Source organism: Aythya ferina (genome assembly GCF_964211825.1).
Source record: "Aythya ferina genome assembly, chromosome: 1".
NCBI classification, from domain to species: domain Eukaryota; kingdom Metazoa; phylum Chordata; class Aves; order Anseriformes; family Anatidae; genus Aythya; species Aythya ferina.
Genome location: NC_140296.1, coordinates 31419843 through 31434406, shown reverse-complemented (window position 1 = coordinate 31434406; position 14564 = coordinate 31419843). Strand labels below are relative to the sequence as shown.

The window sequence follows — 14564 nt, the reverse complement described above, 5'->3', positions numbered from 1 at the left end:
CAATCGGATCTTACAGAGAAAGCTCATGCCAAAGTGAACTGTATAAGCTGTATCACTAGTCACAACATTTGCCCCTACCCTAGTGTTATTCCTTTCTCTCTACTAACTCTCCAGGTTGCATGCAAACACAAAGCTAGAGTTTCTGAAGAACCAAAGGAAGGTACAAACCCCAAAGAAAACCAGGCTAGATATTCTTCAGTGAGCTACTATGAGAAGGAGGACCGGATTTCCTGTTTCCCTGATGTTATCCAGGACTACCATTTCATTTAATGAGCCTGTTTCACATAGTTCAGCAAAATCAAGCATCAAGAAATAAACTTTGCTATTTGGTTCTGAATCTACAGTAACCATGTTTTACCTTTTCTCTCTGAATTGCTTTCTTTTTCAGGATTTCAGCTTCTTCAGCTGCTTTTTTTGCTTTCATGTATTCTTCTCTCTTGTGCTGTATGAAATTAAAATTAAAAAATATTTTCCATATGTACATAAAAAGAACACATAAGGTAACATGACTCTTGTACAATGTCTTTCAAAACTGGAGTGTATTTGATGAAAGTTTCCAGATTTTTTCTTAGAGACATTGAATAAAGCAGGCTGTGTAACTGCTGCTCCAATATTGGCTTTGGAAAGGCTGAGAAATCTGTGACTGATGAATGGGCATCCATGCAAGGAATCACACAGATGATTGATAACTTACAAGCATTTATACCTTTCATAACAGGAACAACACATCTACTACCTAGCACTGGATGGGGGTGGTATGTTGATCAATTAGTGAAACAGTAGGCAGCACTCTGGAAGATACAGCAAGGCTTATAAGTGTCTTTACAACTGTACTGGTTATCATTTTAGATATGATCTGTGATACTGTTTGATACATATTCATGGGCAGATTTCTCATTTTCTTTGGTGAAGATCATTTGTTTCTAGTTTTCTGCTGTTTCCTTCAGGTTTCATGAAATTCTTTTGTTGAGCAGCTGTGAGTTCATTTTATAGCCATATGAAACACTTCATGAAAAGCCTTTTTTGGATTCCTGATATAAACAAACAAATTTATTCTTCCTGACCTTTTGTTGGTATTTAGATTGCACGAGCATCATTTGCTGTTTTTGTCTTGCTTCAGCCTCTGATTCCTTTCCACCTTAAAAAAAAAAAAAAAAGTATAAATTGCATTTTGCATGAGCATTTAAAGTTAAAATGCCAGTCATTTCTGAACAGAGCAATATAACAAATTGAATGTATGCATCTACAGAAAATTTTTCATAATTACAGTAGCTGTCTGACATTAAAGAGAATGGGCAGGAGACCTTTTTGATCATTTTATCCATCCGTCAAAAGCACTAGCTTATTATTTGCAGAGCATCCACTGTATCATCCACTCTACCAGCAAATATATCCTACTGTATATGATCAGTTTACTGAGGACCTATTCCATTTTCAGAAGATCAGTCATGCTTTGCAGATGAGTCTTGATTTTCAGATCTAGCTCACCCTACCTTTGCTCAGTTTATCATGCACACATATTGAATCAAAAACTTTACTGGCCAAGAGTTTCTCTTTTATCAAGTTTAGGAGCCTGGAGTTTCTACCAGCTGTAATGGGATGCTATCATTTGAGGATCTTCTTAGCAATATCATGAGGCTTGAGGAAGGATCTGCTTTCTGAAATGGAAATCAAAACCTTTTCCACAGACCTCATATTCATATCCAGCTAGCAGAAAGTGTCCTTTCCAGAGGCAAAGACTCTCTACTGAGACCATCTAGACCTCTGGCCGTGATGTTCAGGCTTCAAACAAAAAAGTAAAAAAAAAATAAAAAAAATAATAAAAAAAAAGAAAGCAGAACAAATAGAAAGTGCTAGTAGCAACCAAGGGATGGGAAGGAGTGCTTTTGATTCAATTATTCTGCTCTATTATATTCTGAAGTATTTTCTTGCTGTAGGAAACTCAATAATTTATTCCCTTGGTTGTTGGAAACAAGCAAACAAACAGTAAAAACAACAGCAGTCCCCACTCCATTCTGAGGATGAAGGCTATATTTACACCTACTGATTTTCTGTGAAATTCCCCACTATATGACCATTACTTCAATATGATCAGGTGGACCAATCTGTGCTACCTGGGGTGCCTGAAATATAAGACAACCATGCTAGATCCTTTAGGATGGATCACCCTTGACTAAAAGTAGTGTTCTCCCCTTACTAATGGAAGACAGCCAATCTTTACGTGACTTTGTGAGGTTCAGCAAGTGGGAGATCAATTCCCTAAGCACAAAAACATTCTCATGCACACAAAAAGCTCTGTAGGATTGAGCACTCAAGAATGACTGGCCATGCAGGATACAAGCAACAAGCTTACAGTAGCAACAAGCATACAGCTGGCATCGTGAAGTCTGGGAAATAAAATTGCTACTAAACAACTTCTGAAACCTTCCAGATGCTTGGTATTTCTTTCTTTCTAACCTGCTGTTGTCAACATTTAACACACTTGTGTTCACTGTCTGTTTCTGCATGTATTGCTAGATATCAGATCTAAATAAGTATTTTACTTATCATTAATTGCCATTGCCTATAGCTTTTCAGAGAGGTTTAATTCCTTCAAGTTGGTTAGACTGTAATCTGTCAAATGTTTCACTAAAGTCAGGTTGTGTTATGACTGGACAAATTTATACAGTATGATGGAAAAAAAGGCCATTGCATTTAACAGGCATGATTTTTTTTTCCTCCACTCATTGCTTATGGAGGAGGGTGGCACTTGCATCATTCATTGCTCTCATCCCTCCACGGTACCTGAAAGTTTGCCAGTCAAATACTGCAGAGTTGAAATCCAGAATACTTATTTCCCTATGGAAAGCACAAGTGTAAAGAAACTTCAAGAATTCTCTGGTGATTTGGACTAGATGGGTAGTCTCTTAAACTCATTCTGAGAAAATAACATTGGATACTTTTTTTACCTTAATGAGTACATACAGTTGTGAAATTAGAGATGCTAGATTTTTTTTCTCCCTCCTTGAGCTCTCTTCTGTTCCAAATTTGTTCCTCTGGGAATGCTAAGATCTAATAATCTTTGCACCTTTCCTCTTTGCAGAAACACTGAACATAGTGCATGTGTCTCGGTCTCCAGGGGTCTTTCTAAGTGGCAGCTAGATGGAGACTGAAGAGTTCATATAACCTCCTTGAATTTGAATTCTCTCAGAAGCTTTTTTTTTTTTTCTTTTTTTTTTTTTTTCATCTTTTTTTTTTTTTTCTTTATTTTTTTAAATTCACTTCTTTCCTTGGGAAGTTTTTAAATGCAGTGAGATCAGAGGGAAGTTAAGGCCCCCCACATCCACTGCAGGCTTCCCACCACGTCCCCAGCCACGCAGCCAGCCTGCACACTTCCTGAGCAGACACCACACACCAACTTTCTGTTTTTCAGATCTCACTTTCTTCAGCAATAAACTTTGTGATCCTCTTGGGGCACAAGCATATCTTCTAGGACTTCCTCACGGGTAGGAAGCAGCTAGTACACATGAACTCACCAAGACTACGTCTGGCCACACGACTGCATGTGGGAGGGGAAACACAAGGCCTGACACCAACTTGCAGAGGTAGGATCACCACTGCCAACAGCTGGGACTCAGGCTGGAACTGGAACCAGCATCACCTTGACTCCAGAAACAAATCTGGGCTAAAGACAGTTCAGATTTCTGAATCTGAAATCTCCCACCTGGTATCAATTTTTATGTGCACAAAGCCACCCCAGACTGATCTTGGGTAGCATGGCTTACCAGCTTCATTCCCAGGAGGTCAAGGCAGACAATAACCTGCAGTGTACACCCCCAAAACCCTTACAACAGCCAAAAGAAGGAAGAGGAGCTCTACATTTATAAAACTAATAAAGGCATCATTATAATCATTCATTTTGTCATAATGAATTTTGCCCCATTTCTACTAATGCAGGCCCTCAAGGTCATCCCACTTTGCTGCTCTATATCCTCATCATGTTCTATAAGAACGATGTTTTCAACTTTTGTCTTGTCAGCAAGTTTCATCAGCTTGCTCCTACCTTTTGTGCCAAAGACATTAAAGAAAGATATTAAAACAAGATAGGTCTGAAGACTGATACCTGAAAGCATTTCTAATAACCTTCTCCTTGCTGTAGCACAACCTGCAACCCTATTCTCTATAGAAAACTAACGGTGGGTTGTTGGCTTTTTTCTTTCAATTTCTAATTAAAACACACACACAAAAAAAACAAACAACAACAACAACAACAAAAAAGCAAAACCTTAACTGTCCCAAAGCACTATAGTAAATGCTTTATAGTGGTTACAGTTGAAGAGATCTACTACAGTTCCTCTCACTTGTCTAAAAAAAAAAAAAAGGTTGGTTATCTTATCAGACACATCAGCTCAATTCAGTGTGACCTAAGTTCATGCAGCTTTTTATTCCTGTTTTTCATTTACCTACCCTTGTAGTTACTTTTTATAAAACTGGTAATACAGAGCCTCATGCATGTGTAGCCTGCAAATGCCTGAAGCTTCAGGGATCACTTTTACCTCTTCAGGAGCCAGAAATCAGGGAAGTATGTGTACTGTCCCCTAAACCAGAGGAGGTTTTTTTTATGGATAACCAGAGGGTCTCCAACATATGCTGTCCACCTGCATGCTAATGCCATATGTGCAGCCCCTCTGACACATCAACCAATCAATATTACCAGCGGAAGGGCTCATCAACCTCTTTTTTCCCAAATGTAACTATAGATTTTCTACACTGATGTTGACAAATTTCTTGAGTGACATTCTGTGCTGTTTTGCTTCAGAAACATCTTCATTGTCATGACCATCAAAAAGCACAGAGCGCATACAGCAGGCTCGTGTCAGCCCTTGTTAACACCAAATCTCCTTAATAAGTAGTATAAGAGAAAAACAGTGAAAGATGTCTTATATCGTAAAGGGTATGTGAGCATATATAATATGTATTGCATAAAACAAAAAGTACGGATTTTCCAATTCATAATAGCTGATTTAAATGTCTTACCCAGTCTCTGTGGAATCAACTTAATTGGCCTTAGCCTGTGCTCTTCCTTCCAGCGCTCCAGCTCATCTAGCTCTTTCTTAGCAACTGAACAGGTGCAAAACGAAACAAATATGTGGAAGTTAGAAGCCATCCTAAAAAGCACATAGTGTCTTTAGCTGCGTATAACAGTGAAGACTCATCTAGGAACAGACCCACTTTTTCTGAAGGCATGCAGACACCCCTGCAAGAGGTTACACAGTCACTGGAACAATCAGATGGAGAGGCAAATATTTTTGTTAACTTAAAACCATATGGTAAGTACTTTTTTCCTCCTGACCCTGTTTCTTAAATAAAAACAAGAGGTATGCACAATTCAGCTTCAAATTAAGACACTTCAGCATTTATGTCTGCAGATGAGCTGGGTGCCAAGCTCCCAGTGTATTCATTGGAAATCCAGTCAATGCAGCCAGAGGCATTGGGAGACTTGTGGAGCCAGCCCTATGCTCTAGGATGGCTGGTTGATTAAATTGTTCCCCAGATTTAACTGACAGAGAAAAAGGCAATTCATTTCATATCAAAGTCCACAAAATGCATGAGAAAATGAGCTGTGTTTTAAAGTAGTACCTCAGTTACTCACTTGTACTAAACACATGAACCGTATTATCTAATGCCAGGCTACAGCTAACAGATGCTAGCACCAGTTCTTCTCTAACATGATAAAGCCAGTCCATGGGCAGGTCTCTAAAGAGTCCCAAGACTGACACCAGCTTCTTATTTCAGCTTTAAAACAAGCCCTTAGGTTGGGATTGGATTCATTGAGGCCCCATTTCTGTGAATATTGAAAATGGAAGCACTCTGCATGCTTGAGACCTTGCACAAAGTCAAACAGACCTTTACTAAGGCAGCAGGACCTATCTTCTTAGAGTCAATCACCTATAAGATGACCTGCTTTTATTCCTCCTTCCAGAGGATTATGGTTTGGTTCAGGGAAAGTCCATTTTCTTTCAACCAAAGGAAATCCCACCCCATGATAGGCTGCTCATAGAGCATTTCAGCCAAACTCATGATGTTTGAGAAGAATTGTTTTAATTGCATTATTTACTTGAGGGCTCAAAACTTGAGGAGTGCTGACTGACATTCCCTCAGCTGTCATATTCTACACAAATAAACAGCCAGGGGTGCAGGACTGCAGTGTTTTGTCATGTTTGTACACAGAATTATTTTCATGGCTCTTTTGTAGTAACTTTGGCCAATGAAAGACTTTTAACACATGCCTATTCTTTCTTGTACAGCTTCAGGATGTTCCTGCTTACCTACTTTCACCAGTAAGACTTGAAGCCAAGCAAAAGTGACCTTATATAACTGCAGGTGTTTTGCTATCTAAAATCTTTCCCACCTTCATTAAAAGATCCATATACAATCTTTAAGCAGGGATTCAGGAAACAACAGATGGTATGGATCTAGTTGCTTTAGCTTCCACATGAGAGCACTTTCAAAAATATTTCTTTCTTGTACTTTTCTTCCTCCTCCCCATAACCTGAAGAGTGTTCAAAGCTGGGTTCTCCAATCTAAATTCAATCTTACAAATGCAGGGTTGAGTTAATTCCAGATGAGTCTTGTACAAGTCAGCTTGAGCAGCTACAGCACTGCTATTACCAAAAACTTGTTCCCGAAGAAGCCTTACTATGCGTGCAGTTTAGCCAGATGAGAAGTTGAACTTGAGAAAAGCCTACAGGGTGATGGCAAAGGCTCATAGCCCTGGCTTTATACTTACAGCTGCAGACATAAAAGTATTGAAAGGATGCAGATAAAAGTTGCAAGGGTGATAAAACACACACAAAAATAAACTTATTCAAGTAGAAATAATGCATTAGACATCTCAACTTACTTTGTTGCAACTGATTTCTTCTGGTTTCATCTGGGGTTATCAAAACGTACGAGTTGACACTAGAATGAAAGAAAACAATGTCTTATTTTTCCTGTCTACAGAAAAACAATTGGACTGGAAGGGGTTTTCTTCATCAGTGAGGTCAGTGTTCTGCTGTTGTAACAAAAAACAACAACAACAACAAAAACATTATATCAGAACCAGTTTTTACTTTGATTCAGGTCTTCAGGGATTTTTGGTAAATATTTTAGGAACACAGTTATATTTGCAGTTGGCAGTGAATACCAAGTATAATATTTTCAGAAACTCTTAGCCCAGTCTCCATGTTTCTTATTAAGTCTCACTCTAGACTGCAGACCTCAAATCTCAGCTGTTTCAAATCAAATCACTTCCTCAAATCAAGAAGTTCCTCTTCGTAGAGGACTACTTCCCCAGCGGCGCTATTGGTGTTTTCCAGTACGGCTTGCTCAAGCACAGGTCACACTGTCTATAGGGAACAGCACCGGTGTTGGTTGACCCACCCCATGCCTCGATGGCACTCAACTCCTCACAAATTCAAAGGCACATTGTTTGGCATGGACTTAGGTGACTTGCTGCCTGACCAAGCCTCAGTTTCCTTGTCAGATTTGTGTTTCTCCAGAACCAGGAATTCCTCAGGCATATTTATTTTGCTGTCACGCCTCAGGTCTGACACACTGAATAAGGGCTGAGGCCCTGTTTTGTTAGGCTGAATTCAAAACACAGTTGCTGTCTCAAAGAGCTATCAATCTAGCGTGACAGCAAAGAAACGGAACAGGGCTCGGAGTGTATTAGAGACTGGAGGTGATCAAATGAGTGATGAAAACATGTCAGTTTCACTCGGAGGAAACAAAGGTTTTTAATCTACAAGGTATACTGTGTGGGTAGGAGTTTGCACTGCCTGCACTCCACCTCAGCAAAAGCAAAGCCACAGGGGTGTAGGTTCACCAGCCGTGCACTGAGCAGAGGTTGGCTCCACGTATCAGAGTGTGCTCACATCTCTGCAGCGTTCGGCACAGCTTTAGATGCACATGTGGGCACTGGTATTTTATTTGATGTTATCTTTGGGAAGGCAGAAGGAGAAGAGCAGAAAACAAAGACTAATGAGAGATGAAAACTGTGCCCCTTGAAAGAAGAAAGGGCTAGAGGACAAGCTAGGAAGGAGAGAGAGCTCGGTTGGCTGTGGAAAAGTAATGAGAGAAGGAGGTCTGAGACAAAGGCTAAAAAGAGGAATGAAAATCATGCAAGGAGATCAAAGTGCAAAAAGCCGCCTGCTGCCATATCACTGTAATTCGACATTTGGGAAGGAAAGCATTTATATCCAATTACCTCTTTCTCTTTGAAGACTTGTTCTAGGAGGATGTGGATTAATTTGTGAGATTAAACTAGCAAAGACAGAGCTGCAAGCTTTAATGGTGTCATTTTAACGTGGACCTTTCCCTGCCTGCCTGCTTCCTCTGGCACCCAGTGAGACTGTTCCTCACCTCTCCACCAAACCCCAGGCCTTCAGAGGCAGGAGCAAGGTAGCAGCATTGCCCTTCCAGCATCATTGCACAATTTCAACTATTACTTCAAGGAAGTTTTGACAACCTATCTTCCTTTGCATGCTTTAGCATAATGTTCTCCATTACTGCCCCAACAAGCTGCTGTACAGCTGGTCAGTGTCAATAAGTATTATTTTTTTCTTGGCTTTTTCAGGTATTAATATCATATTTCTCTCAAATTCATACAAAAAAAAAAATATTGCATACTTTTTACACTGCCATCTGTTTGTCAGTGAAAAAAAAATATGGCTGGAATGGTTAAGTTGCAAGACTATATACTTCTCCCCCTCAAAAAACATTGTTCCATCTAAGACATCCCACTGATTTGTAGCATAAGGGGCAGAAGAGTTTTTATATCATTAGATGTACCTTGATGACATTTTTTTTTCTAAATTAGGAATTCAATTAAAAAGACAACGAGGAGCTCTGTGTATCTGCACATGTTTAAGAACCATGATATCAGCTCTAGGCTTTATGACACGATAGCCTTTGTGCCATGAATCATTTTCTTTATCTGCTTTTGCTTTTTGGCTGGAGGAGGCCAAGGTGGGGCCACTCTCCTGATATCTGCCCATGGCCATTATCCAGGAGTTCAGAAGGATGGCACATGAAATATAACAAAGATCAATCCGTTCTTTAAAGGGGTAGAAGTGAGACCAGTGACAGGAAACTAGACCTACCTAGAGACAGCCCAGCTTTGTTTTCCGAAGAGTAAGAGTCACTGTGGTTAAAGAGTGCTTGTTTAAAACCTGGTTTGGTTTCTATGTTATTGAAATAAAAGCAAAGTTAAAATAAAATGAGGATTTAAAATCTCTGGTTCAGGAATAAAAAGGAGAACAGGATACTTTGGGTTTTCTTTTACCTAGTATTTATACAACATGCTCTATTTTTGGCCAAAGTAATATATATATATATGTATATACATGTATATAAGCATTGGTGAGCTTATCTATTTTGATAGTGCTCACCTTGGTCTCTCTGGAAAGATAGACATGTCAGAGTATAACATGGGGTATTGGGACTGGGAGAAGGAAGAGCAAACATACAGTAAGATTCCCGTGGGATAGGTGAAAGCCAGGGATTGAACCCATCCTTGCTTTTCAAATCTGCAGCCACAGGAGGAACCAGATGAGCTGCTGCCCAATAGACTCTACCTGCCTACTGGTTCTAAAGCTAAAATTCATATCACAGAATCACAGAATTTTCTAGGTTGGAAGAGACCTCAAGGTCATCGAGTCCAACCTCCAACCTAACGCTAACAGCCCTCCACTAAACCATATCCCTAAGCTCTACATCTAAGCGTCTTTTGAAGACTTCCAGGGATGGTGACTCCACCACTTCCCTGGGCAGCCTGTTCCAATGCCTCACAACCCTTTCTGTAAAGAAGTTCTTCCTAACATCTAACCTAAAACTCCCCTGGCTCAACTTAAGCCCATTCCCCCTCGTCCTGTCACCAGGCACGTGGGAGAACAGGCCAACCCCCACCTCGCTACAGCCTCCCTTGAGGTACCTAAAAAGAGCGATAAGGTCACCCCTGAGCCTCCTCTTCTCCAGGCTGAACAAGCCCAGCTCCCTCAGCCGCTCCTCGTAGGACTTGTTCTCCAGGCCCCTCACCAGCTTCGTCGCCCTTCTCTGCACCCGCTCAAGCACCTCCATGTCCTTCTTGTAGCGAGGGGCCCAAAACTGAACACAGTACTCGAGGTGCGGCCTCACCAGAGCTGAGTACAGGGGGACGATCACCTCCCTAGCCCTGCTGGTCACGCTGTTCCTAATACAAGCCAGGATGCCGTTGGCCTTCTTGGCCACCTGAGCACACTGCTGGCTCATATTCAGCCGACTGTCCACCATCACTCCCAGGTCCTTCTCTGCCTGGCAGCTTTCCAACCATTCCTCTCCCAGCCTGTAGCTCTGCTTGGGGTTATTGCGCCCCAGGTGCAGGACCTGGCACTTGGCCTTGTTAAACTTCATGCAGTTGACCTCAGCCCATCGGTCCAGCCTATCCAGATCCTCCTGCAGAGCTTTCCTACCCTCAAGCAGATCGACACACGCACCTAACTTGGTGTCATCTGCGAACTTACTGAGGGTGCACTCGATGCCCTCGTCCAGATCATCGATGAAGATATTAAAGAGGACCGGCCCCAGCACCGAGCCCTGGGGGACGCCACTAGTGACTGGCCTCCAACTGGACTTGGCTCCATTTACCACGACTCTTTGGGCCCGGCTATCCAGCCAGTTTCTAACCCAACGAAGCGTGCGCCAGTCCAAGCCAAGAGCAGCCAGTTTCTTGAGGAGAATGCTGTGGGAGACGGTGTCAAAAGCCTTGCTGAAGTCAAGGTAGACCACATCCACAGCCTTTCCCTCATCCACCCAGCGCGTCACTCTGTCATAGAAGGAGATCAGGTTCGTCAGGCATGACCTGCCTTTCATAAAGCCATGCTGACTGGGCCTGATCGCCTGCTTCCCCTTCAAGTGCTGCATGATGACTCTCAGGAGGATCTGCTCCATGAGCTTTCCTGGCACTGAGGTCAAACTGACAGGCCTGTAGTTTCCTGGGTCTGCCCTCCGGCCCTTCTTGTAGATGGGCGTCACGTTTGCTAGCCGCCAGTCGATTGGGACCTCCCCCGATAGCCAGGACTGTTGATAGATGATGGACAGCGGCTTGGCCAGCTCCTCTGCCAGTTCCCTCAGTACCCTTGGGTGGATCCCATCTGGCCCCATCGACTTGTGCACATCTAAGTGCCGTAGTAGGTCACCAAACAGTTCTTCATGGATAATGAGGGCCACATCCTGCTCCCCATCCCCTTCCACCAGCTCAGGGTACTGGGTATCCAGAGAACATCCGGTATTGCCGCTAAAGACTGAGGCAAAGAAGGCATTGAGCACCTCCGCCTTTTCCTCATCTCTTGTAACTAAGTTTCCCCCCGCATCCAGTAAAGGATGGAGATTCTCCTTAGTCCTCCTTTTTGTGTTGATGTATTTATAGAAACGTTTTTTGTTATCTTTAACGGCAGTAGCCAGATTGAGCTCCAGATGAGCTTTGGCCTTCCTAATTTTGTCCCTGCACAGCCTCGCTACTTCTTTAAAGTCCTCCTTAGTGGCCTGCCCACTTTTCCAAAGCTTATAAACCTTCTTTTTCCTCCTAAGATCAAGCCACAATTCTCTGTTGAGCCAGGCCGGTCTTCTTCCCCGCCAGCTCGTCTTTGGGCACGTGGGAACAGACCGTTCCTGCGCCATTAAGACTTCCCTCTTGAAGAGCGCCCAGCCTTCCTGGACCCCTCTGCCCTTCAGAACCGCCTCCCAAGGGACTCCACCAACTGTCTACATATCCACACCGACTGTCTCTCATTTTCTTGATTTTTATTTTATTTTTTTTTAATTTTATTTTTATTTATATTTTTAAGGAAATAAAGTAAAAAATCCACCAGAAGCTTTCAATTCATGTTTTAGCCAGTTTGTGGGATACTGCAAATTAGTACTTTGTCCAGACAGAACCTCTGATCCAGTAAAGCCTACAGAAAATGCTACAGCCTCTCAATTTAATATTTCAGGCAGTTTCTGAGTTGCCACTGCAGCTTTAAGTCTGGAGTAAATTATCCTACTTACCTGGATAGCAATTAAGGAAATGTGAAGACTTTAAGCTACCAGCAGTGTGCAGACTTTTTGTACTTTATACCAATACATGAAGTGAAGTTGAAAAGATTACAGAGAATTTTACTTTTCAGGTTCCCTAATAATGATTCTTATTGTTCTATGACTTAAATCTATCTTTGAGGTATGGTTGATTTATAAATACGAATATGGAAGTCACTGGGAGTGGGAAGAACATCTTACCAGGCTATAGCTCTTCATAAAAGAGAAACAAACCCTATTCTACCTTTATAAGTCATATTAATCTTGATAAGACTTTTTTGGTTACTTTTTTCCCACAAAAAAGGGGAATGTATTGCCTAATTACTCAGACTGAGCAAATATTAACTATTGTGAAAAAGTTATAACCCAATAAGAGAATGCATCTGTATTGGAATAAAACTCAAAAAGCAACCTCATATGAGTTTTCAAACACATAGACATCAAATATCTCAATAATAATAAGATTAATATCTATAAAGCAATATATACAAATAGATATAAAAATCTTTCAATCAGGAGAAACATACAATACCCTCACAGAAAATCTGCAAAGATAGCTTACAGTTTGAATTATCAGCAACACTGAGCAGCAACCATGTCTGCAATCTTAAATTTGTAAGCCTGTGGGCGACTTGACACATTTAACTCACGCTACTCAAGGACTAGCCTTCAATGTTTTCAGGGCATAGCCTTTGCGCTACTTTCTTCTAGGTTTGTATACAATAGATTATTTCTGAAGTTGAATAAACACATGAGAACTGCTGTTCACCAATAATGTTTTTTGCAGAGCTGTGCCCTTCAGTTTTTCCTCGAGCCCACTCCAGCCAGCTACCACTGGGGAGCCTTCCAAATGAAGTGTGAAATAGTTTAAAGAGTTACAAAAGTAATGGCTGTTATAAACTATTTCCAGTTCCACTGTGTTTTATATTGCTGGTGCATCAGTACATGAATGCCACAAAGCTGAAAGCTAAATATTTCGCTCTGCTAAGCAATGTGCTGTCTGCATTCAATAAGAGCCAGAAACCAAGGAGCGTGCAGGGGAGAGCAACACAAACGACTAAAGCTTGGTGAAAAAAAAAATAAAAAAAAAAAAAAAGGAAGGTTTAGTATAGAGGAAGGACTGAAGGGAACCCTCGTGGGGCTCCAAATACATCTGCATATGAACCACTGAAAGGAAAAGGTTCATTTCTACTCAGTAATCAATGAAAAAAGAAGCACAAAGGAAAAGTACACAGGCATGTAGACGTACTTGCACACATTTATGTGCATGACTGTGGGTATATGCGTGCATACCTTTTCCTTTTTTTATAGTAAATGTGCTTAATATATAAGCTTAAGGCTCAAGATACAAATGAAATACTGCATTAAACAATATGTTAAGACTGGCTGACTTTAAGAGAAGAAAAGAAGAAAAGGAGCAAACTGCCAAGGACAATCATAAAATCTTCTTCAAAGACACACTGTGCTGAACTTTTCATCCAGTTACCAGTAGTTGTTTGAGAATAGTCAAGTCAACACCACCACAAAATATTATTTTCACTGAGGCTCCTATGCCTGATGGAGCAGCCCATATGCTGCTAAACACCACAAAAGCTGCCACTACAAGACTCCAAACCTCAATGAGCAGACAACTGTCCTGTAGGTACCTGTATGTTGCAGTGCACAAGCTAATGATAACCGACAGCCCTAGCATTTGACCTCAGTCGTGCAATACACTTTGCACCCATATGTACAAATCTTGCTTGGAGGCTTGGGACTTTGGCTTTCCATCTGTATGAGCAGCACTATCTTACCAGTTTGCAGCTCAGACACAAAAGTGAATTACTGGGGCTTAACATTATACACTGCCTGAGTCATCCTAGCTTTCTTAACATGAGAGACCGAAAATAAACTGCTTTTAGCAGAAAATGTTTACCACTGAAAATCTATGTTCATGGGTTTTGTTCTGTACTTGCCACAGGCTAGGAGTGCACTTAATTACCACAGTTCAGCTGATGTCTGGAAGGTTATTAAGCTAAGATAACTCACTTCTGTATCTGGTCCCTCCGTTTAGCTAAAGCTTTCATTAAAACAACATTTTTGCTATAGTTGAGGCCTAAGGATAAAACAAAGAGTTAAATTCTGGAGACGTGAACTTGCACTGGGAACGAGTGAGAAGGAAAACAGCAGCAGAGACAGGCCCGGGAGAAAGTTTGAGTCAGAAACAAGCAGTAAAGCAACAGCCCCGCACTCAAATCTCAACTCTCAGAAGCTGCTAGAGAACTTCCTAAAGTTAAAATCAGGTCCAAAGAGTAAAACCGAAACTCAGAACTGAATTTCCCAGCTAAGACTCAGCAGTTTGCTTTGCACTTGGTGTGTGATAGCACCACAGGAAGAATGGCAGGTCCACAAGGGGAGATTTAAATTGGAAATTATGAAGAATTTCTTCACAGAAAAGGTGGTCAAGCATTGGAACAGGCTGCTTGGGGAAGTGGTGGAGTGCCCATCCC

At 41.4% G+C, this 14564-nt stretch overlaps 1 protein-coding gene across 1 annotated transcript in view; it reads right to left on the bottom strand.

Annotated features, from left to right (window-relative positions):
- EPSTI1 (epithelial stromal interaction 1) overlaps nt 1-14564 on the bottom strand; it is a 52897-nt gene that overhangs the window by 32544 nt on the left and 5789 nt on the right. Inside the window, exons 2-5 of the mRNA XM_084530310.1 lie at nt 6884-6942; nt 5017-5100; nt 1065-1138; nt 359-442 (exon numbers count right to left, since the gene is read on the bottom strand). Of these exons, the coding sequence (XP_084386436.1) occupies nt 359-442; nt 1065-1138; nt 5017-5100; nt 6884-6942 (301 nt within the window). The remainder of the gene's footprint in view (nt 1-358; nt 443-1064; nt 1139-5016; nt 5101-6883; nt 6943-14564) is intronic.